Source organism: Athene cunicularia (genome assembly GCF_003259725.1).
Source record: "Athene cunicularia isolate RWA chromosome 14 unlocalized genomic scaffold, athCun1 chr14_part1, whole genome shotgun sequence".
In the NCBI taxonomy this organism is placed as follows: Eukaryota; Metazoa; Chordata; class Aves; order Strigiformes; family Strigidae; genus Athene; species Athene cunicularia.
The window spans coordinates 12,659,539-12,669,388 of record NW_020799118.1 but is presented as its reverse complement, the minus strand read 5'-3'; the positions used below and the strand labels follow the sequence as shown (position 1 = coordinate 12,669,388).

At 62.8% G+C, this 9,850-nt stretch overlaps 1 protein-coding gene across 1 annotated transcript in view; it reads right to left on the bottom strand.

Moving 5' to 3' along the window:
• The window catches only part of RAI1 (retinoic acid induced 1), a 20,317-nt gene that overhangs the window by 1,895 nt on the left and 8,572 nt on the right, over positions 1–9,850 (bottom strand). The window contains exon 3 of the mRNA XM_026859174.1: positions 15–4,631. Within this exon, the coding sequence (XP_026714975.1) occupies positions 15–4,606 (4,592 nt within the window). The 5' untranslated portion in view covers positions 4,607–4,631. The remainder of the gene's footprint in view (positions 1–14; positions 4,632–9,850) is intronic.

Genomic DNA, 9,850 nt, shown 5'->3' with positions numbered 1-9,850 from the left:
TGTGTATAAGAGACAGCTCCCGGGGCAGCAATGGCGGTGCAGGGCCCAGGGGCACCTTGGCCATGCCCAGCGTTGCTGCTTTGCCCTTGCGGTTCCTCTTCTTGGGCAGGAGCCCCAAGCTCTTGGCCGCCACGGTGGAGCCGGGCTGGGCCCCCGGGGCCAGCGTACAGGCCTCACCCTGGCAGCTGTCAGTGGAGAGCTTCTTCCCGCCACCCAGCTTCCCCTTTGGTGCTCGGCCATTGGGGTTTCGGCAGAGCTGCTCGGCCAACGGCATGACGGGTGCCTTCTGTGCCGCTGCCGGCTTCGGCAGCCGCATGTCGCCTGCCACCAGGGCCACCCCGCTGTGCTTCACCGCCCGCTCCCTCTCCGCCACCACTGGGCTCAAGGAGGTGCCGTAGGCAGCCGCTGTGGCCGCTGCTGTCCCCGCTGTGGCCGCTGGTTTGCAGGCGAACTTCTTCAGGTTGGGTGAGGTGATCTTCTGGACGATGGCCTCCAGCTTGAGGCCACGGCCCTTGCGGGGAGGCAGCACTTTGGTCTTGGTGGCCTCCTGGAAGGCTGCCCGGGAGGTGATCTTGATGCAGACATCGGGGGCTTCTTTCGGTGGGGGGGGCTTTGGGATGCCTTCGCCGGAGCTCTTGGGGGGCAGCTTGCTTTTCACCTTCTTGGCCACAGGCATCTTCTTGAAGAGGCTGGGGGGCGCCTCTGGTTTCTCCTCCTTCACTCCGCTGCTGTTGCTCCGCAGGACCAGGTTCCTCTTCTTGGCAGGGATGGGGGAGATGAAGGTGGACTTCCTCTTCAGCGAGTGCAGGGGCCGCTCGGACATCTTGCCCCCCACGCCCGGCCCCGCTTTGGGCAGCTTCATCCGGGCACCCACCTTCCCCTCCTTGTGGGGGCTGCTCGGGGCTGCCAGCTTGAAGGCGGGTGGGAGGTGGTTGTTGGAGATGAGCTTCTTGGGCGCCTTACAGTTCTTCAGCCGCACGTCGGCCGCCCTCTTGCCCCGCCGCCTCTTGGTGTAAAAAACCTCCTGCGTCTTCGTCCGGGAGCGCAAAATCATCGACCGCTGGTCCCTCTCCCCTGCCTCCACCACGTCCCCCTCCGGCAGTGTTGGCCCCGCCATTTCCTCCGTCACCACCAAGCCAGGCATCAGGAGGGTGGCGTCGCTGGCGTTCTGGACCACCTTGGGGGCCGGCCGGCTGCTGCGCTTCCTGGCTTTGAAAGCCACCCGCTGCTTCACACCGCAGGCCGGCTTCTTCCCCAGCTTCTCCTGGTGCGCGGGGGCCTTCAGCCCCTCCAGTGGGGCTGGGGCGCGGGGCTCGGCGAGGGCGGTGAAGGAGCGGGTGCACATGCGTGCTGGAAGACCCTCAGCTGGAAAACGGGGTGTTTGGCTGTGGGCGTTCTTGCTCGCTATCTCCGCTTGGCCATCTGGCCCGAGGCAGGCACTGGCCATGCCGCCAGTTGCCGGCAGGTCATCAAAAGGGCTCGGCACAGCGCTGCTGGGGCCGTCCGCCTCCGGCAGCCGGCAGTGGACCCTCTTATTGCGGAGGCTCTTGCCCCGTGAGACAGGCTCCGTCTTCCCCAGCACATTTTCAGGGGTGAGTTGCTGCTTCACTGCGACTAACGGGGCGGATTCAGCATCGGCTGCCTGCGGGTGTGACGTCTCCCCTCCGCTGTTCTCCTCCTCAGGCTGGATGTGGGGCAGGGAGGACTTGAACCAGCTCTTCACCTTGGTCTCCGTGCCCACAGCGGGACCCAGCAGGATGACAGACTGGCCAGAGAGGCGCGCAGAGGGAGCAGAGCAATCCTTCTCCACTGTGCTGACGGTCTCCTCGGCGGACACGGGCACCTCGCTGGAGGACAGAACGGCGGGCATCTCCAGGGGCTTGGGCGGCGAGGCGTCGTACGTCACCGACTTCTGCTCCGAGCTGGCCAGCTCGCAGAGCGAGGAGTACTCCTCTGCCTCCAGGTCTGACTCCTTCAGATCCGGCGAGGAGATGATGGGGATTTCACTGAAGTCCCCGGCCGAGCAGCAGTGTCGGGTGTCCTGCAGCCACCTCTCACTATCTGCCTTTGCTGCTTCGTCGTAGGTCAGCGTTTCCTCCTCCTCCATCGCCTGCTGGGCAAAGTCCCGGGCTGGCTCGCTCTTGGCCGGCTGTTCGCCATCACACAGATCCAAGCCGCAGGCATTTTTTTTCTCCTTGCAAGAGCCCACCAATTTGCTGGGGAACAAGCCCTTGGGGAGGTCGGTGGCTTGCAGCTCCTTCCACCGCAGGCACGCCTCGCCCAGGCTCTCCTCCGGCCACTCGAAGTGCTCCATGGCGTTCTCTGATGCCACCGAATTGGCGGTGGTATTTGAGTAGCAGCTGTAGCTGGCAGCTCCGGCGCTCGATGTCGCCGCTGGGATGCTGGGCTTGGAGTTGAAGGCCAGTGAGGCAGTGTCCTTCAGCGTGTCCTTGGTGTCAGCGGCCGTGAACTCCACCTGGGGACCCTCGTACACCTCCTCGACGAAGTCCTTCCCTGCGCTGGCCCCCGAAGCCTTGTCCAGCTTGAGGGGCTCGGTGAGCGTGCTGGAGTCACCCTGGCTGGGCCAGGCGCCCTTCACCATGGAGTCCAGGCAGGGCCGATGGTTCTCCAGCTGGAAGGGCGACTTGGTGGCCTCCTTGCTCAGCATGGGCGAGTTGGCCCAGGCTTTGTCTGCCTTCTCGCTGATGGCGTCCTGCAGGACGATGATCTCGGAAGCCAGCTCCTCCTGGGACAGGGCACTGAGGAGCAGCCGGGGACAGTCCCGTTCGTTGGTCACGTACTTGGTGAAGGTCTCGAGGGGCAGGCTGGCGTGGATGCTCTGGAAGGAGTCATCCGATTTGGTGGACATGTCATCCGGGGAGGTCACGGAGCATGTGGACACCGACTCAGGCTTTGCCTTGGAGTTGCTGTTGACACGGGCAGGGCTGCGGTTCTGGTTGCAGTACAGGAAACTCCTCTCCAACTGGTCCTCCGACCCGCTGAGATAGTCAGTGTCCTGCGTCTCAGCATGGACGGACTGGGGGGTGCTCAGCGGGTCGGAGAGGGGGGTCCCCACCTGTTCTGCTGAGTACGTGCTACTCTCAGGGCTACAGTGCTGCCCCTTGAGCTGCTCGGGGGTCCTCGCTGGAGTCTTGATGCCCTTTTTCTGGGGTACGGCCGCTTTGGAGAGCAGCAGCTGCTGGACGGTGTTGGAGATGTTCTCCACCTGGGAGGTGAGCGCTGTCAGGCTCTGCAGGCTCAGGTCTGACAGCAGGTTTTCGGGTAGCTTCTCCTTCTGCAAATTTTTGCAATTCCCGGATTGAGCGTCAGGGCTCGTCCCATCAGTGGGAGAAGGGTTCAGCAGCGGCATGAAATGGCTGTGGTCAGCGATGCCAGCTGGGAAGGCGCCGGCACTCAGCGGCTGTTGGCTGTACTGGAAGTTCTCCAGGTTGGGCATCAGCGGGGAGGGAGTGGAGCTGTAGGACGGGGACCTGCCAACGGAACGAGCTGGCGAGTGGCTGGCACTGGGGCTGAAGGTCTGGTAGTACTGCTCTGGCGTCCGGACGGGCGGCGCGTCGCCCTGGCAGTAAGTCTGGCCCGGCTGGTTATAATGTTGGTACTTGGCCAGGTTTTGGTAGTGGAGGGTCTCCGGGGCGTGATGTCGCACCTGCAAGGGCTGTGGGGGCTGCGAGGGCTGAGGCGGCTGCGGGGGCTGCGGCGGCTGCGGCTGTGGGGGCTGCGGCGGTGGTTGCGGGGGCTGCTCGTAGCCGATGCGGTTGGGCTGGTAGCCGTGCAGGTTGGGCACGCGGGGGCCAGGGGCCAGGCTGGCGGCGCTGCCCAGGGGCCGCTCCAGCGGCGGCTGCCCCGAGGGTGCCGTGCAGCTCTTGTAGGAGTGTGCTGGCTGGCTGCCCCCCGGCACGGAGGAGTAGGTGGAGGAGGCAGGGAAGGACTGCGAGTGTTGCCCGAAGTGGGAGCTCTGTGAGAAGGGCATGGGCGAGGAGACATCATTCGGCAGCTTCTGCCGCTGCAGCTTGGGGTAGGGGAGCGCGGGCGGCTGCTGCTGCTGCTGTTGCTGCTGCTGCTGCTGCTGTTGCTGCTGCTGCTGCTGTTGTTGCTGCTGCTGCTGCTGCTGCTGCTGAAAGTGAGTCCGGAAGGGCAGTGAGGCAGCTGCCGGCTCGTGGTACGGCCGCCCACCCGCCAACGCCGCCGTCTTCTTCATCAGGCTGTCCTCATACTTGGCCATGCCACCGGGCAGCGCCTGCGGTTGGCCACCCCACGCCTGCAGGCTCTCGTCCCCCGAATAACGGGCCGGGTAGGGGCTGTTCTCCTGCACGGTGTAATTGGAAAAGGCCGGCCTGCCTTGCAGCTGCTGCCCCGCTAATTGCTTATTTCCCCGGTGGTATTTCTCCACGGCGCTGTTCTCGTAGCCCGAGTACGGCAGTTGCTGCTGACTGTAGTACTCCTTCGCCACCAGCCTCTGCCGCTCGCAGTTCGGCCCTGCCTGACTTTGATGCCTGTAATTCTCCAGGCGTGATGTATCTTGTGAAGTCGGCTGGTAGCTCTGCTGGTTGCCATGGAAACCACACCTTTCTCGAAAGGACTGCATGGCGCGGGCTCGTTATCTGCGAAGAGAGAGAGGCGAGAATTCAAATGAAGCATCGCCACCGCGGCGGGCCGGGGGAGCGCGGCCGTGCACGGAGAGGAGCAGTGTGGCCTGCGCCGCGGGGACACGGCCTCACCACCACCCTGGAGCACGGCGCCTGGTGCTGCATTGCCCTGCATCGCCTTGCATCACCCTGCAGCGCATCGCTTTGCCTCGCATTGCCCTGCATCGCCTCACGTCGCCCTGCACCGCAGAGCGCCTTGCATTTCATCTCCCTGCGTTGGATTGCCTTGCGTTGCATCCCCTTGCATTGCAGCACCCTGCATCACATCCGCTTGCATCGCATCGCCTCACATCGCCCTGCATTGCCTTGTCTCCCCCTGCATCGCATCACCTTGCATTGTATCTCCCTGCACTGGTCGCCTTGTGTTGCATTGCCCTGCATTGCATCGCCTTGCATTGCTCCACATCACATTGCCCTGCCTCGCATTTCACCTCCCTGCATTGAGTTGCCTTGCATGGCATCTCTTCATACCGCCCTGCATCACCTTGCATTACCCTGCAGAACATCATTTTGCATTGCACTGCCCTGCATCACCTCACATTGCCTGGCATCGCACCGCCTTGCATTTCATCTCCCTGCATCGGTTGCCTTGCGTTGCATCACCCTGCATCACACCACCCTGCATCACAACACCTTGCATTACTTCACCTCGCATCACCCTGCATTGCCTTGCATCACCCTGCACATTACTTTGCATTTCATCTCCTTTCACTGAGTTGCCTTGCATTGCATCACATCACCTTGCATTGCATTGCTTCACATCACCCTGCATCGCCTCACATCACCCACCATCACATGGCGTTGCATTTCATCTCCCTGCATCGGTTGCCTTCTGTTGCATCACCCTGCCCTGCATCACCTTGCATTTCATCTCCCTGTGTCAGGTTGCCTTGCTCTGTGTTGCATTGCCTTGCATTGCCCTGCCTCACGCTGCCCTGTGTCGCATCACCTTGCCCTGCCCCAGCCTGTATCACCCTCCATCGCAGCAGCTGGGTTTGCATCACTGCGAATCACAAAATCATCAAGGTTGGAAAAGCCCTTGAAGCTCCTCCAGTGCAACCATGAACCTCACCCTGACCGTTCCCAACTCCACCAGATCCCTCAGTGCTGGGTCAACCCGACTCTTCAACCCCTCCAGGGATGGGGACTCCCCCCTGCCCTGGGCAGCCCATTCCAACGCCCAACAGCCCCTTCTGCACAGAAATCCTTCCTCAGAGCCAGCCTGACCCTGCTCTGAGCAGCTTGAGGCCATTCCCTCTGGGCCTGGCACTGGGTCCTTGGGTCAAGAGACTCATCCCCCCTCTCTGCACCCTCCTCTCAGGGAGCTGTAGAGGGTGATGAGGTCTCCCCTCAGCCTCCTTTTCTCCAGACTAAACCCCCCAGTTCCCTCAGCCGCTCCCCATCAGACCTGTGCTCCAGACCCTGCACCAGCTCCGTTGCCCTTCTCTGGACACATTCGAGTCATTCAAGGTATTGCTCTGCGCCGCACCATGTCACCCCCATGTCACATCATTTGGGGTTGCACCACCTCACCTCTCACTGCCCTGCATCATCGTCACAGCTCCTGCTCATCGCCCTGCTCCGCAGCACAGTGCCCACGAGCAGGGGGTGTGGCTGGGGTCCAGCTTGTCCCCCCTGCCCACAGCGTGCCCAGCCAGCCCTCCCAACCCTGCTGCTGGGGGCCTTCCCCATCTCTGCTGCCTACTCCAACTTTTCAGGGCAAAAAAAACCCCTCCCTGCCCACCTCATGTGGCAAAGTGACCCCCAGCACTGTGTCAGGGTCCCCCAGCCCTGGAGCTCTGCGTTTCTGCCCCTCATCTCTGCAAATCACCCCTCCTCGCACACCCTCCCCGGGGAACGCCAGGATCCTGTGAACCCCTCCGAACACCCCGCTTATCGCCATTCTTGTTAATTATTGGGCTAATTACTGAAAGCAGCAGCGTGGAGGGCCAGAACCGCAGGCTCTGCTGCAAAAAAAGTAATTTCAACTTGCTGGCTCTGCCCGGCTCTGCCTGCTGCTGCCTCCTGCAGCCCCCCCGGGCCCAGCCGAACCCCCTGCCCCGGTGCAATACCATCTGGAAGCTGTCTGCTCCCGCCAGCAGACGTCTATTAGCCCAGCGCCTCGCCAGCGCCTCGCCATCGTCGTCATTAAACCTCCCCATTTCCTCGCCCCGTTTGTGTTGGGTGCAGGGAAGCACCTGGGTCACTGGTTTGATCTGGGAGGCAGCTGAGAGGCTTGTGGGGGCTAATGAAGGGCTCAGTGGTGATGGAGGGGCCACACATGCTGGGTGGGAGGTGCTGGGGTGAACATGAGCCTGTTTCAGCAGCGGTTTGAGGTTTGGGAGCCTGGGTTAGGGCAGCCCCAAGGGTCTGCTGCTCTCCGGGAGGTTTCCCCAGCACTGCTCCCTTGGCACCGTGCCGCAGCAGTGACCCTGGTGCTGTCCCCCCTGCGAGTGCAACAAGGGAGGGGACACGGCAGGGCTGGCAGGGGCTGGCAGAACCGAGCCCAGCCGTGCTCCCTGGCAAACCTCCCCGCGGTGCCAGCCACGCCGGGCTGCGTGTGTGTCCCCACGTGTCCCCCTCCCGCCACCCTCGTGCCACCACACCGTTTGGCATGTGGCTCCAGTCGGTCCCTTCGGTGGCAGCTCTGCCGTAGCTGCACAAACCACAGTGCCGGTTTGCTCAGTCGCAGCTCGGCCTCGTTTCCTCGCAGCACCCTGCGGGCACCGGTAACATCTCAGCACCTTTTTGGGGTCTATGCACATACCCGAGGCTTTATTTAACGATATTTCCATAACCACTGGTGGCTCAGGGATGCACCGACTGCACAGTGCCCCCCCGGCACCACTGCAGCCACCCACGCCAGCCCAGCACCCCGTCCCCCCCCATCCCTTTTTTGGATGTTTTCCACGTTGCTCCCCCCCACTGTAGCTGCATCTCGCAGGCTGCACGGGTGACTGGTTGCGTTTTTTCTTGGGGAAAAGACGGGTCAATTAAAAATCCGCTAAGACCAGTGCAAAAGCCCCTACCGTGGCGCGGGCGCGGTGCTGCCCTGTCCTGTGCCGGAACAAAGGCAGCAAAATCAAAGCCAGGCCTCTGGGGCAGCCCCGGGCGGCAGCAAGAAAATTAAAGGGAGTAAAGGGCCCCTCATGCTCCACGTGGAAGCAGGTTTGAAAAATGAAAATTGGCTTGAGAAGACCCTGGGCTGATGGTTTGAGGGGGAGCTTTTTCCCCCCCCTCTTTCTCTTTTATTATTAATTAATGTTATTAATTAATTATTGTTAATTTGCCAAACAGCTAGGGCAATGCAGGGCCAGTGCAAGGGGCCGGGCGGCTCGCTGTCACACAGAGGTGGGGAGGCACGGAGAGAGCGTACGTGGGGGTGTGCATAGGGGGGGGTGTTGCACACTTGCAGGGTGTGTGTGCCCACAGGGTGCACATACATGTGGGGTGTATGTGGGGTGTACATACATGTGGGGTGTATGTGCACGTGGGATATACATGCATGTAGTGTGCACATACATGTGGGGTGTACATACCTGTGGGGTATACCTGCACACAGTGTGCACATGCATGTGGGGTGTATGTACATGTGGGGTGTACCTGCACATGGGGTGTACATCCGTGTGGGTGTACCTGCAGGCGGGGTGTGCAGCGCTGTACACACATGCGTGTGGGTGGGAGGAAACCCTCGGGCAGGACCAGGCCACGGCCGTGCCTGCAGGATAACCCCAGCGGGGGACAGCCAGCCTCGGCCCGTCCCAGCGCCTGGCAAGGCCCGGGGCTCGTCCCGCGCCCCTGGGTGTCACACCCCGAGGGGCTGGATGAGGCCCGCCAGGCTGGAGGTGCAGCCGGGGCGGCCCTTTGCTCCCCTGTCTGAGGCGAGCCGAACTCCGGTGATGCTGCCGCTCGGGGCAGGGAGGGGACACGCTGATCCCCAGCAGCACCCAGAGCTGTCGGCAAGGAGCCGGCAGCCAGCTCTGCCTTCGGCTGCGCCGCGGCTTTGCCAGAGAAGGGCCGTAACAGATGTTGCCGCCTGATGTAGGCTGTTTCCGAGCAAACGCTTTAATGGCATCAAATCAAGCTGTCGACAGCAGCAAGGTTACGGCCCTTCCCGGGAGGGGGAGGCAGCCGTGGCCGTGTCCCGGGGGCCCTGCGCACTCGCTCCCCCCGCCACGTCCCTGCCGGACGTGCTCTCCCAGCCCCGAAGAAGTTTCCAGCTCAGCTCCCACTGTCCCCGCCACAGGAATCGATACAGGGCCGACGGTGCATAGCTGCAGCTGGACGCTTGCCCTCAGCGGCCTGGCAAAAGCCACTGTGGCTATAGCCAGGGCTAATGGTGAGGGTCCCCCAGACAGATTCGCGTTGGAAGAGGCAGGGGCCACCATGATGCCCAGAGCCAGCGTGACCCTGTCCTCACAAGCCAAGGAGCCACGCTTGCCTCTGGCTACAGCCAACCCGCAGCACCCTGTCCCCCCCTAGGGACACACACAGAGCCCAGATGGCCCCACAGCTCCCAGCACAGCCAGTGTCACCCTTTGGGGACACGCAAGGACCCGCTGCACTCCCAGCATCAGGGCATGACCCGGGGCCACACTGTGGTGCATGAGGCCACGCCGTGAGAGCCCGGAGCTGATGCTGGGAGCCGAGCTGGGGCACCGCACCGCGCAGAACTGCCAGCCCAGCGCAGTCCTGCCGCTGCAGATGCCCGCTCATGCGGTGGCTCGCAGCTTGCCTGCTGCTCGGGAGGATTTGTGCTGCGTGGCTGGGTTTGGTGTTATTTTCCTCCCCCTCCATCCCTCCATCCTTCCCTGCCTTCTCTTTCCTCCCCCTTCCCTCAGCTGGCAGGGACACGGCAGGGCCGGATCCAGAGCCCTCTGAAGGCAGCGCAGGACTTTCCATGGCAGGGGACCCTCGGTAAGCACCCAAGACTCCCAATGCCTCGGGGGGACAAAGGGCATCCCCCAGCCCCCCCTGTACCCCGGCCTTGCTTCCCAGCTGCTGCTCATCCCGCGGGGGCTGATCCAGCACCCCCCAGCCCTGCTGCTCCTCTGGCTGCTCCCTCGCCTTCGCTGCTGCGCCATCAACAAGGACTCAACGACTAAAAATAGCAGCGCGCTCTCGCAGGGGGATGCTCCGCCATCGGAGCAGTGCTGGCACAACGGACACCCCCCTCCCCCCCA